The sequence below is a fragment of the Suillus subalutaceus genome, assembly GCF_016647625.1.
Source record: "Suillus subalutaceus strain FC151 chromosome Unknown DFJ58scaffold_27, whole genome shotgun sequence".
Lineage (NCBI taxonomy): Eukaryota > Fungi > Basidiomycota > Agaricomycetes > Boletales > Suillaceae > Suillus > Suillus subalutaceus.
In genome coordinates this window covers 259,183-273,880 of record NW_024540276.1, presented here as the reverse complement: position 1 = coordinate 273,880, position 14,698 = coordinate 259,183, and the positions used below count along the sequence as shown (strand labels likewise).

Sequence of the window (14,698 nt, the reverse complement as noted above, 5' to 3'; positions counted from 1 at the left end):
GGGAGTCTGGAGTGCAACTTATGTTCAAGAAATACTTGCTAGGGAGCCGCTCCAAAGCTCCAACAAGTCAGTGAAGTGCATTGCATTATTTCTACAAGGAGAAAGAAATTCTCAGTAATCTCCAAGACTCTCATCGTCATCTAAGTCTCCCTCTTGGATTTCCTTTGCAAGCTCTTTCTCGCGCTCCCGTGCATCCTGCGCAGCAGCAAGCTCCTTGCGGTGTGCATTAAGAGGGTAGCGCATAGCCTGCAAGATCCAAGCATGAGAAATGCCTGATGTGAAAATTTCCAATGGAAAAAACTTTACCTTGACACTCTCATTATGCAAATCCAAGCAATATCCAATTCGTCTGCCAAACACCTCGCTAGCCTCGGGGCCGTAGCCATCCTTCTGGCTTCCGCATTCCATCCAACCTTTCTCATGTACGATTCGGCCTTCAATCACACCGTCCCGAATGGCCTTACCAACAATATACTCCGCGTCTTCCTCGGAATCGAGGTGGAGTTTCAAGCAGATGTCACGCAACGAGATCCTCGAGTATGATAGAGAGAGCCTGCGGATACCGGTCTTGATAACGTTTTGCCGGAGCCGGACGATTAGTGTATAAGTCTTGTCAGCCTCGAATTGTGCGGCGTGTTTGTTTAAAGTCGACTGGAACTCCGATAAGGAGCCTGTCCGAACGGCTAGGGGAACGTGTCAGCATTAGCATTGCTTTGGACAGCAGTAAATTTTCCTACCCTTCACGATGTCAAAGTAAGCACTCAGGGCTTTCTCTAACACCGGATGCCGGAAAAGACCGCGGTCCGGAATATCACCCATTAAAAGTTCAACGATCACAAAAAGTTTGTGCACGGCCTGGTAGAATCCTGGTGCGGTCTTTGCGGCAGGGGCGCGACGGATAGCTTGTTGCAGGTTCGTGTGTGCCGCAGTATAATTCAATTGCACCGCTTTGATGCGGCCGAGGAAATAGTGGTAGCGGGCATACTGCGGGTTGCTCGCTGAGGCAGGGAAACTAGTCTTGGATACTAGCTTGTCAGCCTGGTCATAAAGGTTATAGTGGAGATAACCCCGAAGTAGGCGATTGATCAGCGAGGCTTGCGTGTCATCGTCGTGACGAAGTGACGCAGTGCGTTGCGCAGCGAGGAACATTCTGGGAAATTAATAAGTTAGGAGTATGCCAAAATTGCATGGATCTGAACTCACGGACGGGCATCTGCCAGCTCTCCGCCGAGCTCATACGATCGCTCCACGGCAAACCATACCTTGGCAGCGATTGGATCCATACTTCTACGGTTCATGGACTGCATTTTGTCAACAGTGTCGTGAGAAAGCTCTATGGACTTGGAGTATGTGTCTTTGGACGTGTGGAGGTGATGAATGATGAGCAGACGGATGTAAATCTCAGCTTCCGGTACAGGATCAGAAGTTGGCTTCGATGATGGTGGCAGAGGAGCAGTAGCATTTGCCTCTGTTGTTATATCTACTTCCATAGACTGTTCTGCGGGAGGAGCAGGAGGAAGCCATGATAGAAGAGAATTCTTGACAGCAGAATCTGCACAACATTGAGCATGCAGACAGAAGGTGTGAATGCATCACACACCTTTTGGATAATTTTCCTCGATAGCGTCACGCAGAACCTTGTCATTTATGCGCTTTCGCAGCGCAGTTAGTGAACGTAAGACGCGATGAGTGAACCGAGTTTCGAGGTCATTGATAGCGCGATCAATGAGCGCGATGTTAGCCTTAATCTCCTGCGTCGGCGTCGGCGGTTCTGGCTTGGTTCTGGCTTCTTTTCATCTTTCTTTTCGTCCTTCAGGTCTTCCTTCTTGTCAGTAGTCTTCACCATCTCGACGTCGGGCATGATGCAAAGGATAGTTAATGACGCGGTGACGCGTCCTTGTGTTGATGGGTCAGTATTATGTAAGTCTGGGAGAATAAATCTCTTAGGTGAGCTAGTGGCAACATCGACTCTATAGCTCAGTGGTAGAGCATACGATTGCAGATCGTGCGGTCCCGTGTTCGAACCACGGTGGGGTCTTTTTTTGCACTACACTATTTCGAAGCGTGCAACGGACTCCAAAGAGAATAAATTGTTTTTATTGTGGAACTTAAAGCAGTACCGGACGATTCGCTTCAAATCAACGAACCAGCTGAGTTGTTGTAGCTGCTATATAAGCTTTTAGCTGAGCTTGAAGACAGTCTGTCGACGCGCTAAGACACGTCACCCAAACTGGGACTACAACACATTGACACCTTAACCAAAACCATGATATGGCAATTCTCTTGGCTGCTTCTTGCAGCAACTGTCCAAGCGGCCTCTCTGTCCCTTCAGTCTCCTCGTTTCACAATTAGCGCATCAGATGCGACCCAGCTGCGCTCGGACACGTATGCACTAATCACATTCCTGCCATAGTATAACTCATATGCCATACAGCCTGTCCCTGACCAAAAAACCAGAGCCTTTGACTCTCGGCGCAACTGACACCCTTAAGCTTACGTTCCAAATAACGGAGAGTGACGAGGGCAAAGGTGTCCAACCGCACCAGACCTTCCTCCGATTCTATGACAAGGAGTCGGGCGAGGAGGGCATTCAGCCTGTTCGCGTAACCCCAGGAGGAAAGGCTAAATTTGAGCTGGTGCGTTACACTTTTACTGTTTCAAAAAGCGTTAGACTTAATCGCTACGTTAGAACATGATGCGCCCACCTGCGTCCATTCCGCCAACTACGCACAACCCCCTTGAGGTCTCGCTTATCCTGGGCTCCTTCGTACACGCGCCTGCACAATACGACCTTTTTGACCTTTACATACCTGCCTCCCAGACTCCCGCTGAACACCCCGATGAAGCCTCATTCCACGTCCTCCCCGCCATCAAGCATACCTTCCGCCCTGAACAGAAGTCACCTCCTCAGTTTATCTCTGCCGTATCTGCAGCGGCTTGTACTGTCGCCTTGGCTCGTGTTAATCGGATTGGTGTGTTTCTTCTCTATTAAATTAATCCTTAGCTGACGAGCTTTGTTATAAAGTGGAGTAAAATTGGCGTCAGGGTCCCGAAGCTCTTTTCACTTAGCATCGTGCCCTTCACTGCCCTCCTCGGCGCCTTTGAAGTGCTACTTGTCTGGTACTGGGTGGATCTCAAGCTTGGTCAGGTCCTTCTGTACGGAGGCATCCTTGCCATTCCAACCGTGTTCGCTGGTAAGCAAGCTCTGTATGCGACTGGAGAATGGAGAGCCGGTCGGAAGTAAAGATTGCATACTTGTGACTTTGTACCGTCTCAATCACAGTATCCCCTGATACCTATTGTGGCTTTCCCCTAGTCGATTGACAACATTCTTAGCATCATGAGAACATGTAGGCAAGTGCAGTTTGCCTTTTTCATCAAGGCAGACTATCCCTATGCCCTTGCCTCACATAGAGTTTGTCACCGATATGTTTGACGCCTGCCGGCGTTGAACGTTGAACACCTGTTGCTGATTAGACTGCAGACATACATTCGCACCTGCATTCACATTCCCAGTTTTACAGGTTAGCAGGTAGGATTGTCCTGCAGCTGGTGCAAGATATGAGCGACTAGGGAAACCTCAATGGTGGCATCTTCCATCGTGATCATTCCACCGTAACTTACAGGTAAGGGTTGACCTCAAACTCACTCTAAATTTTCTGACGTTTGACGATGCGTGACCTTAGCTATAGCCGATGTTTAGCGGCTTCCAGTATGCAGTTGGCGCAGGACCTCGCAGGACTGGATATTCCCACGTACTCCGGAAGATGAGGTCAAGTTCACAATGGCGGAGGTCGGGCAGCACGTCATAATTTGTCTGGTACTGCAAAGGCGGATAAGCCGCTGGAGCATGTTTCAGATTTGCTGAGAGTTAGCGCGTGGTTGATGACAGCAAGCTCAGGCAAGCCAGGCCGAGGCGTCCCTGGACGGATCATAGCAGGGTCGATGGCCGGACTCGTGACCAGGTCGTCCATGGTCTATTGTTGATGGCGGCCAACACCAAGGTTGATCAAAGGTAGCAGCGTCTTTACCACAGAGGTCCGACACCCATGCTCACTCACGGGGTTCCAAAATTCGACCGCATGAGTCATAGTCAGCCATTCAGATATACGCAATATACTGTTCACAAGCTGACGTTTCTCATTTATACGGACAGGAGCTTCCGTACGCAGACTGAACTTAGCACGTGCTACCCCGATACACCGGCCTGAACCGCACTGCGCGCTTCTGAGATTTGGCTACCTTTCCACAGTAGCGTTCATTTTCATTTCTATTTTGCGCTCAGTACGTGTTCTGATAGAGTTTCGTCGCTGACATACCGGCAGACCGCAGGTCGTTCGTGTGCAACAGACCTGATACAATTCCCTGCCGTTTGTATAACAATTTCTGCTGTCCGCTATATATTCTTGCGCGCACGCCTTCTCTGCCCCACACGTTTGCCAAACGCATGAGGGGTCGGTGGTCTGGGGGCCGGGCATGGCTTGTGTACAAAGAGGGCCACCAGGGGTAAATGCCAGGAGAATGGTCGTCAAGAGGTTCATCCAGACCATCAGTGTCATAAGTCGGATCCACTAGTACAGGCTGGGAAATACTACATCGGACTCGGATACTATACTCATAGTGCTTCGGACAAATTCGAATAAGGGTGTCGTCTACCATAAAATTTAATAGTTCGGGCTCCAGCGGTGGAATGGCAGAGGGCGCCCCGAGGTCAAAAGCAGAATCAGCGAGCTAGTCAAGCACCTCATCGCACATACGGGTAGTAGGCATGCCGCTTATAACAGAACGCTCGCCGGGAGACCGGCACGTGCATTGTCAAAAACAATAAACTCGACAGGTTTGTCAATCCAGCAGTTCTTCGACAAGGTGTATCCAGTAGGGAGGAGGGCGTGTCGACGTCAAGGGAGATGAGGAAGGCAGGGAAGTATATACAAGATAGACGCGTTATGTGTGTTCGTGGCCAGGTGGGCGCGGTCCTAACATTTTTCAGGGGGTGTCACGAATGATGTGTATGTATAGTGATCAGGCGGAAGATTCGAGTCTACTGAGGGTGAGGCCTTGGTTGACTCTACGATCCATTGTTTGATGCTAGCCTTCCAGTCGTACGTCCTCTGTCGCTTAATGCCCGAGACAAACTTCTCGGTGAGGCTGTCCCCTATTGAATTGGGTGATCGTTCACGTTTGCGATGGCCTGGTGGGTATTGAGCATCATTCTGAGATATATTCATGAAGAATTAGATCACCGCGTACCCCCGTGCTCAGATTTGGTCCGTGGGGCCTACTCGGTTCCTTCGATCAACTTCAAACCCAGAGCCAACAAAGTTTTATAGAAGGAACGACTGTCCTTATCTTTTGGTCTGACTAGGGGAGACTAATAAACTCCAGAAACCCTCACGGCATTAACAATGAAAGACCCCAAGACGCAGTGTATCGTGTTTATTGGGCGGCGCCTTCAAAACGTTGGGAATCACGGCGCTGGTGTCATGATTGACTGTGGATTGTGTCACTGAATTTTGAGTGACGTGGCGGCGTTGCGATAAGGCTGAGTCGCTGTTGAATTTTTTGGAATGGCGTGAATACGATAGTGTTGGGTTACTGGAGTCATGCAGATCAGGCTGCCGGTGGATGTTCGCAGTGAGCGCGTCGCAGGCCTGTTCAGAGAGTTGAATGTTGTGTAGATTTCTCAAATCTGCATCGTTACAAAGTGTTAATAAAGGAAAGCTAACATACTGCGAGAAAGAGATAAGTTAACATGTTGAAAGACGTGACGAAGAGAAGATCGAACCGACAAAGATAGAGGAGTGAGGAAAGGGAAGCAAGTGAGTAGCGGGATACACAGGTTATATATACGGTAGCATCCCATACAATATATTTCGTTGTTCTGGAGTGAAGAAAATCTTGTGCACATTGTGATCTTCATTTCGCTCGGGTATTCCAGAAAAAGGAAAGAAACGCTACATACGGAAAGATGCTCAGTAGCCAAATCTCAGAGGCACGCGGCAGTGCGATGTAGGCCGGTAGGGTAGTGCATGCAAAGTTCGTAGAATTATCTCGTGAACTCGGATGTATACTGTGGCAGAATATAATTTCCGAGGTCGAAAACAGCGCGGGCTAGTGTGATCGACCGCTTGAAAGTAGAAGCAGTGGCATTTGGGGAGTCGAAGTGAGCCACGAAACAGCGTTGTTTCATAGCAGGAATTCGAACACGTGCGTTCAGGTTGCTCGCCACCCTGAGGTCATTCAGGCTGCATGGTCGTGAAGGAAATGGGTGTAGCACAACCAGAAAAGGATAACTCAAGGCGAACTATGTTCATCGTGATAGCCTTTGTCTCGGGCCTATCGGAACCAAGTCTGAGCTTGCTAACGATGCCCGGGTGCGTTCATCTTCCACATGGTACTAGGAAGGCCCAAGCGCTAGCGCTCGTCCCCCGAACCCAGGTAAGATAGGCTTCAAGCAGTTTCGGTACACATCACGTGCTATGCGTGACAAAAGCAATGAATGTATATAGGATGTTCGTAGCGACAAGATATAAAAAAAGAGAAACGGAAGAGTTGTAGTGTATGTACTTCTCGACGAGTCGTCCATTTCAGAATTACCATTTGTGCAAAATTGAAGGAGGAGATGGCAACACAAGCAAGATGTGACTTGCTGTGACTTTACTTGTGATCACACCGGGAATGTACCTTGCATCTTGCTTGTGTTGCTATCTCCTCCTTTAATTTTGCACAAATGGTAATTCTGAAATGGACGACTCGTCGAGAAGTACATACACTACAACTCTTCCGTTTCTGTTTTTATATTACGAACATCCTATATACATTCATTGCTTTTGTCACGCATAGCACGTGATGTGTACCGAAACTGCTTGAAGCCTATCTTACAACTCATCACGAGATGGGTCAATAACGTTAGATTATTAGTTACATCCAAGACAAGCTCAAGTTCCCAAGTTCCACTTGGTACCTATCGCTATATCTTACGTGCGCACAAAAAATACAGTATGACATCTGCATATCTAGCACACCATGGTTGGGCATGGTGATAGCAAAAGTCAAAGTTCTCGATCTGCAACTTTGAAAGTAGGCCTATGTCTTGAATATCCGTAAAAGTCGTGCTTCCGTGACGATCCGGGTGCGACAGAGCGGACACTCGCGAGATGAGGCGAGTACTAGATCAGAGCAGGCACGACACATCGCTAGGTGTCTGTTGGCATGAGTCAGTGAAAGGCCGTGTGTGCGAGCACAAAGCTTGGGGCACTCACCCGCAATCCACGATTGCGATATTTGCTTCCTGGTCTTGACATATCACACATAAACCAGAACGCTCTGCAAGCGTCGTCCTAGGTAGTGACGGTGGTGGAGAGGAGGAAGATGGTGGAGGATGTTGCTGCGACTCGTCATGTATCTGGGCATTCTCAGCAGAGCCATGTATGTGGGCGTCTTCTGACTCGGCTAGCTCTGTCTCCATGACTAACCTTGCCGCCTCAGCCCTCTCCCTCTCTTCTTGTTCTTCCCTCTCTCGTCTTTCCCTCTCTTCTTGTTCCCTCTCCTCCCTTTCCATGATATCTCTTTCCTCAGCTGCCGTTCTCTCCTCCTCCAACCAGGCACTAACGCGCCCCACGAGTTCCGCCTTCTCAAGGAGGTCAGCGGGCAAACGCACACGTGCCTCATACAATATCTGCTTCAGCGTGTGAATGGGTAATCGCGAGAGGGACGACGTGGACATCGCAAGGAGAGCAGAAAGTGGGGGCGGGGGCTGCGGCGTGGACGGCTGCGGCGGTGAGCGAGGTGCGGTTGATGGACGTGTGGGAGGTGTGCTAGCAGTAGACGTTGGAGACGGGCGTGGAGTGGAGTGGGGCGCTGATCGAGGCGGCGTTTGTGGCTGCGAGGCCGTCCTGAATCGTGGCTGTGGTTGAGGTGGAGAGGGCTGAGGCGGGGGAGGTGTAGGGGGTGTCTGCCGCTGTCTTGTGGAGTTGGAGGTATACGTTCTGTATGGTGCTGGCTCAGGGTCAAGGTCAGGACGGGGGAAGTCAGGTGGTGGTGGTGTGGACGTTTGTTGGTGAGTTGGGGGTGGAGGACGGGTGCTAAAGAACCCGCGAGGGCGCGAGGAATTGTGTTTGGGGACCCCATGGGCACGATAGTGGGACTCGTTTGAGGGCGGGAGGGTGCCTGTTGGTGTCTGGGAGAAGTCAGCGATAAATGATGGACCAAGGTGAAGTGGAAAGCACCTTTGCAGCGATGATGGCATCCACGAGGTCATTCTTATCGATAGGGCCTTTGACGGAGATACCGTATGCGTTGACATAGCGGCGAAGGCTGGAGAGCGGCAGGGACTTGAGCTGGTTTCTATTAGAAGCTGTTACTGAATACAAGACATCAGATTAGGACGTTGGTACTAGAAAGCATGGGATGCACTTTGAAGAAACTCAATACAGAATGCACAAACGTGAACTTGGTCATAGCCAGATGCTGCGCCACGGCGGGGCATGAGCGCCGGGTAGTCTGCGCAGCTCGCACAATATAAGTAGCCTGCCACGTCGATCGAATTAGAGTCGCTGATGTATTCGCAGGTGTAACTGACCACAATGATTACAGCGGGTTGAGCGTGTAAAGATGATAATGAATTCCTTATTACATTTCCTACATGCGTTATGCGCACGATCTGTGAAAGGCGCTGGTGGAGGACCGCTGAGTAGAGGGAGCCCGTTAAGGTTGGACATGCACAACGGTAGAAATTCGAGAGCTGGAGATGGTGATGGTGAGAGTCAAGTGACAAGTCCTTGGAGTACTAGACGCCGTGAGACTCCTTAGTAGGGCCCGGTACTGCTTGTTCTGGTATATTCTCGACAAGTTACAACAGCCTCAGTTGTCATATCACATGGTCTCACCTCTCATGGTGTTCATCACTGTTCACGACACCGAGCTCAAGCTAGTCATACCAGTCCGCAGCGATCTCCATAACAAAAATAATGATATTGTCGGTTCATTCATGCTGTTGATGATGTTCACTCCCTGTCTACTTCCGCGCCTCTTTGAAGATCCGAAGTGCAGCACGACAACTTTTATGCATAACCAGGATCTAATTGTGGTCCGACCAGACTCCACACACCATCCAGGACCGTCACGGACATCCAAGTTAGTGATTGAGATGAAAGTAGTAAGGCTCTGGTTGGTTAGAGGAGTCACGTGAGGCTTGCGGCTTCGAAGTTCTGATCAGATAGCGATAGCTTCTATTACATTTGTAGGCATCGATTGTACGTAGTCAAGTTATTTCAATCATTTAGATCGTTTTGATGATATCGTATCCCAACTGACCACTACTATGTCAAACCCGTGGACGCAGTACTATTCTAACAACTTTCAAGTGGTACCTTCTCAGTCTGCTCCTGGATCAAGCTATATATCAGCACCGAACTCATCCACGTCTGTTTCGTCCGCCTCTGCGTCACCAATCTGTCAGCAGACAACGATCACATCCAACATCTCACTGCAGCATATATATGCAGATGTCAAGGCAATTCTTCAATCCGTGGAGGCCTCTCTCGAGGAGCAGAAAAAGATCTCAAAGGACTTGAATGAACTGGGCACGACCGTTAATGTTTTGGAAGGTGTACTTTGTGGTAATCGCGGCAAGAGGAAAAAGAAAAACAAGGGGGAAAATATGGATTTAGATACGCTACAATCGGAGGGGGGTATGGTCCGTCGATTAGCGACAATGGATGGCGCGATCAACGACTTACTTGCACATGTCTCTAGGTTGGACACAGCTTCCCGTGAGCCTTGTTTTGACTTTACGTTCCGATTAACTTAAATCTTTCCCTTACTGAATAGGTCACCCTGCAGTGTGCTGCGACGCAAGCACCACCGCACGTACGCCATCTCCTCCACTTCAAAAAGGTGCGTCTTTTATCATTGGTTGATGACGAGGGCTGATACACCAGGCTTTAGAATACTTGGACACATCGACGGGTACAGATGAACCTCTTTCTGCCACCGCGCCGCCACCATGTCTGTTGGAATTCCGGCCCTGGTTTCCTCCCGTGCAGCGTTCTCCTAAGACACTTGCCCCCGCTAGTTGGAACACGAAACGTATGTATCTCGTTTCCTAATCATCATCTTATGCTGATATTATAAATGCTACCTTGTTGTCTTTCAACACCTCATGCATTTCGATTACGGCGTTCATTCACACACTGCTGGTGTGCACACCACTTCATCATCATTTCGCCTGATGATCTCCTGTACACATACCCGCAGCCAACAACTCGTTTCGTGCTCCGGGTAAGTTTTCCTTCCTAATTACTTCAAAAGACCTTTCTCTTCCTTACCCGCCCTAACAAGTATCCATGGACAGACATAGAATCTTCTATGTCTCATCTTTTTGTTTATTTTACCGCATATATCTGGTCCATACAATCATCTGATCTAGCGAACCAACTAACCCACCCAACAGCATTCGCTCGCTCGCTCACATATATCGACAATGTTCAGCGTGATTCCAGCTCACCCGGGAGCACAGAGGCTAGAGCTTCTCCGGACTCTACGATGTCCCCTGGTGTTTTTAACCATGTCTCGTCTCCTGAAATAGCCGACGTTTCCTCTCGCTCAGCGGCTCCTACTACCTTGCACGCCAGAGTCCCCATCAATGGGCCTGATATTTCGTCGCCGCTGCCAACCCCATCTCCTGAAACCCCACTCGAGGAAAGTTTCAGCAGAGCGAACGACTCGAACTCCAGGTCTTGGACAACCCTACACCCAAGACGGGATGATCCTGATAAAAACGTGGCCACGACGTCACTCCGCGCCTTCCCAAACTCATTATTAAACCCCATTACACCCCCGTCTACCGATCCAATCCACAAACCTGCACGCACCTCCATTCTATCTGCATTCCGTTCACTCGACTCCACATACAACCCTGTTCCATCACATTTCACGCCTACATTGGCCTTACCTTCCACTTCATCGACTTCAGGCCCGTCTAACTATAACGTTCCATCCCCTGCCTCTAGAATCGCTCCTATCGCTCCTACTCCACCGTCATCATCACCTTCATCTTCTGCTCACACTGCTAACATGCACCTCGCGAGCCCGCCCCCAACCCCCACCTCTATACTCGCACAAGCGCACGCGACTGCGTCGTGCCACATCCTCCCGCAGGTTTACCAGGATATCGGTGGAGATATGGATTGTGAGGGACCGTGTGTGGACTGTGAAATGCGACGCTATGAACATTACGGGCGTTGCAACCAGAGTACGGACTCCCAAGAGCAGAGCGCTGAAGAAACCCGGGATCAAAGTACGGCTGCTGGTTCATTGCGTACATGTTCGAATACATCTTCAGGCGAGATTGGTACCCCGTCGCCGGAGGCGCAACCTGGAATACTGGGAGTCCCGCTGTCTACGTCTGAGACGCAAAATCAAAGTACAATCGCTGATCCATCGCGTATGTGCTTTGATCCGTCTTCTCGCGAGTCACAATTACTTGGTGCGAATGCAGAAGCATCTCCCCATCTTGACGTACAACTTGAAGGGCCAGGAGTAGAGAAGGAAGTCTCGGTCTCTGCGTTTGAGCTGCAGGACCAAAGCGCAACAGTTGGCTCACCGCGTATGTGTTTGGATCGACGTTGCGGCGAGTTGAATCAGCCGTCGCGGTCATTTGAAGTCAATGCAGAAGCGTCTCCGCACTTGCCGGGAATAGAACCAGAAGTCCTGCTGCCTGCATCGGAGGCGCATCATAAAGAGTTGGGAGGAGAGCTAAAAGCTACTGAGTCAGCACCCAGAGGAAGCTCAAAAAGTCGATCGCACGCGATCGACTTGGATGCGCTGCAGAGGCTCATACATGGGCACGAACTTCCGCCGTGGCATGGTTTGGGTGTGGCTAGGATGCACGGGGATGGAGAGCCTCCTGGCTCAGGACACATGTGGACGGATGAGTATGGGGAAGTAAACGGGGACTTCGGTGGTCCAAGTCTAGAGGAGGGTTTGCGGCTGGGTCACACACCTGATACTGGGGGACCATGCGAGTCCGGACTCGATAGCCCAAATGAACCTGAGAATGACGACTCTAGAGAGTGTGAGAAAGAGCAGAGCTTGCAGATAGAGTATGAGGATGGAGGGATCGATGGGACACTCGGAGAATCCTTCAAGTTAGCAGAAGAGCACTCTAATGTTTCGCTCACGCCAAACGACACACCCAAGCCAGCAAATTCACAAGACGCTTGCTCGCAAGATTGTCGTCCAGAACAACTTGCAGACTCAGAAGGCAGCGTGCAGCCTGAAACTGCTCTCTCTGAGTTACGCCAACCAACTCCCTCGGATCCGACATGCCTCAATGCCGATTACCTGGACCAGTATGAGGATCTCCGCGCTGAAGACTCCCGCGAACAAACACCTGCAGATTCTCTCTTTCGAGATGAAGAGGCTGTCGCCGCAGCGCTCACAGCCCTATCTCCTTCAGCAGAGAGTGGATCCCCGCCTTTGCCGTCCTCCCCAGGGGGGTTGACTGCGTATTTCCCTTTACAGCCAGAATCGGAGGCGTCGTGTGCAGGAGTCCAGGGCCAAGCAGACGGCCCTTCTTCACAGGAACCGACAGAAATTCTTGATGACGGGGACGATATTTTTACGACTTTTGTCGATTTCATGAACGCCTACAACAATGGAGCTACGTCTGCTCTGAGAAGTACGTATACTGAGGACTTGGTGGAGCAAGAACCTGCAGAGATGCATGTGGCGCACGAACCTGCAGTGACCATTGATCATCCAGTACATGTCGAATCCGAAACCACTATATCTGCCGAGCTCTCAGCCCCACTTGAACACATGAGTTCCGTCTGTTCTCCCCCCACCTTCGCTACCCCACCCCCTAACGTGTTGCCGTCATCTCTCTCACACCTATTCAGGTCACTCTCCCCACTGTCCTCGCTGGGAGAGTCCTCGCTGGGGGAGTCTCCGCCGATACTGCAAGAGGAGATCGATGCTGGGGACGAGGAGGACCAAGATGAAGTTGGGGTGGAGTTACGCAGAACAGAGAACCTCAATTCAGACGAAGACTCTGGTGTGCACCAATGCAGAGCACGCTCGGGGTCCTCAGTATCAGTACTGCGGCGGAAGATGTTGTTGAGATCACTGCGGTCTGGTGAGTTAAGAGGTGGACCAGGCGCATCCATCGAAGAGCTCTCTATGCTGGCAAAGAAGGATCCGCGCAAAATCATGATCTCAGAGCTCAAGCGTAAGCTCGAGCCATTGGAGTCAGCGATCCAGTCACGGCCGCAAAAAAAGAAAACTAGGTTCCATGCAGATATAGATGCCACGTCATTCAGCACAGATGATGTGACTTCTTCCTTCACGTATCTAGCCCATCAGCTCCAATGTCAAGGTGCGGGGAATCCAATACCTCAATCCTCTGATCCTTCCGAATCAGCGGAGGACGTGATGTCACTCCAAGTCGAGAGCATTTCAGCACCGATGGAAGTAGACAGTGCCAGTGTCATTGGCACGACGACGATCAGCGAGCCAGCGCAGACCTTCGTGACTACCTCGGAGATGACAAAGTCAGGGCTAGCTGCACATGCCAATGAGCCCTGGGAGGATTCAATTTCGCGCGGCAAACGGGTGCGGACCTCTAAGCTGGAAGGCGAGCCAAGCCACCACCCAGAAGAACGTCCAGCAGTCTGAGAGAAACGGAAAGCCCAAGTCGCGGCGATCACAGAAGAGAAAGTCCAAGTCGCTGGTTGTTAAGGAAGAAGCTCAGATGTGTCAGTGGCCTGCAAAGAGCGAACAGGATGGGTCGTTTCAACGGCAGTTCGTACAGTGTGATAAGTCAGTATTTTTTGGTCATTTTATCCTATGGTCATCCCTTAGTCTGTGCAGCTGCGACTTGTGGTATCACTTTGGCTGCGCTGGTTTTTCGGAGGGAGATCATCGCTTGGAGGAACCAGATTCTGTCTTCATCTGTCCGCCATGCTGGTACGTGTTTAACAGATTTGTACCTCTTGCCTTGAATGAATCAAATCCAATTTTTAGCGTCTCAAGTAGGTGTTCATGCCATCCAGCTGCCTGATATGATCAACCATCATTGGTTTTCTAGGCGCAAAACGTCAGACCCCGCGCAGGCGCACAGAAAGATGCGCCCGTCCAGATTGTTCATTCACCCAACTCGATGCAGAGGAGTTTGTCATTGAGCGCCTAGTTGGGCGGAAAACCATCGGGGAAGCTGTATACCTGTTTTTGGTGAAATGGGAGGGGTGCGTTCTCTTCTTTATAACAACTTGATGGCTTCGCGGCTTGATACTCGCGTCTGTAGGTATCCGATCGCGCAAGCTACCTGGATCCCTGAGGGGAGCCTAAGCGGTGCCTCGAAAGTCTTTGATCGGTTTATGATAGATGCGACGGCTGAGGGTATTGATCTCAACCCAAAAGGCGCTGTTCTGCTGGAGGAGGCGAGACATGGCGGATGGGATATCTAGACTGTGAATTGCGGTCCTTCATCTTTCTCTGTATGCATTTGACGACGAACACACACGAACTCGCGCGTTTTTACATGGGCAAGGCAACCGATGTACATCCTGTTAACCGGGCTTCCTGTATCTGACTATTAGGTGCTGTATGTAGCCTTCCGTAGGCGGCCTGTCGACCGAATAGAATGGAGATTGTTCTTCCTTCCATATTATGGGTGGCATGGGGGTCTGGCTTGAGA

The 14,698-nt window shown here is 50.4% G+C and overlaps 4 protein-coding genes and 1 non-coding gene across 5 annotated transcripts; 3 read left to right on the top strand and 2 right to left on the bottom strand.

Annotated features, from left to right (window-relative positions):
* Window positions 1–53: 53 nt before the first annotated feature.
* On the bottom strand, window positions 54–1,908 carry DFJ58DRAFT_776517 (PCI domain-containing protein). The gene is given in 6 exon segments (XM_041389512.1): window positions 54–246; window positions 307–683; window positions 738–1,150; window positions 1,204–1,552; window positions 1,601–1,778; window positions 1,790–1,908. 6 exon segments carry the CDS (start codon window positions 1,859–1,861, stop codon window positions 112–114), a joined length of 1,524 nt encoding a protein of 507 aa, XP_041246342.1. The 5' UTR covers window positions 1,862–1,908; the 3' UTR covers window positions 54–111.
* Window positions 1,909–1,966: 58 nt separating this feature from the next.
* Window positions 1,967–2,038, top strand: DFJ58DRAFT_t66. Its single transcript has one exon. It is a non-coding gene; the product is annotated as a tRNA-Cys (tRNA).
* Window positions 2,039–2,266: 228 nt separating this feature from the next.
* DFJ58DRAFT_725521 (Oligosaccharyltransferase subunit Ribophorin II-domain-containing protein) lies at window positions 2,267–3,244 on the top strand (the record flags this gene model as incomplete). Its single annotated transcript, XM_041385244.1, has 4 exons — window positions 2,267–2,385; window positions 2,435–2,636; window positions 2,690–2,974; window positions 3,026–3,244. The coding sequence occupies 4 exons, from the start codon at window positions 2,267–2,269 to the stop codon at window positions 3,242–3,244; spliced, it is 825 nt and encodes a 274-aa protein (XP_041246341.1).
* Window positions 3,245–7,182: 3,938 nt separating this feature from the next.
* DFJ58DRAFT_776512 (uncharacterized protein) lies at window positions 7,183–8,783 on the bottom strand. The gene is made up of 4 exons (XM_041389511.1): window positions 8,582–8,783; window positions 8,416–8,529; window positions 8,229–8,362; window positions 7,183–8,179 (listed from the first exon to the last, which is right to left on the bottom strand). Exons 1-4 carry the CDS (start codon window positions 8,718–8,720, stop codon window positions 7,259–7,261), a joined length of 1,308 nt encoding a protein of 435 aa, XP_041246340.1. The 5' UTR covers window positions 8,721–8,783; the 3' UTR covers window positions 7,183–7,258.
* Window positions 8,784–9,193: 410 nt separating this feature from the next.
* On the top strand, window positions 9,194–14,685 carry DFJ58DRAFT_776508 (uncharacterized protein). Its single transcript, XM_041389510.1, has 17 exons — window positions 9,194–9,773; window positions 9,832–9,897; window positions 9,949–10,089; window positions 10,430–10,492; window positions 10,520–10,555; window positions 10,589–10,979; window positions 11,013–11,242; window positions 11,270–11,320; window positions 11,345–11,405; window positions 11,427–11,553; window positions 11,575–11,709; window positions 11,731–11,861; window positions 11,886–13,614; window positions 13,637–13,821; window positions 13,873–13,955; window positions 14,090–14,246; window positions 14,306–14,685. The coding sequence occupies exons 1-17, from the start codon at window positions 9,323–9,325 to the stop codon at window positions 14,466–14,468; spliced, it is 4,200 nt and encodes a 1,399-aa protein (XP_041246339.1). The 5' UTR covers window positions 9,194–9,322; the 3' UTR covers window positions 14,469–14,685.
* Window positions 14,686–14,698: the final 13 nt, after the last annotated feature.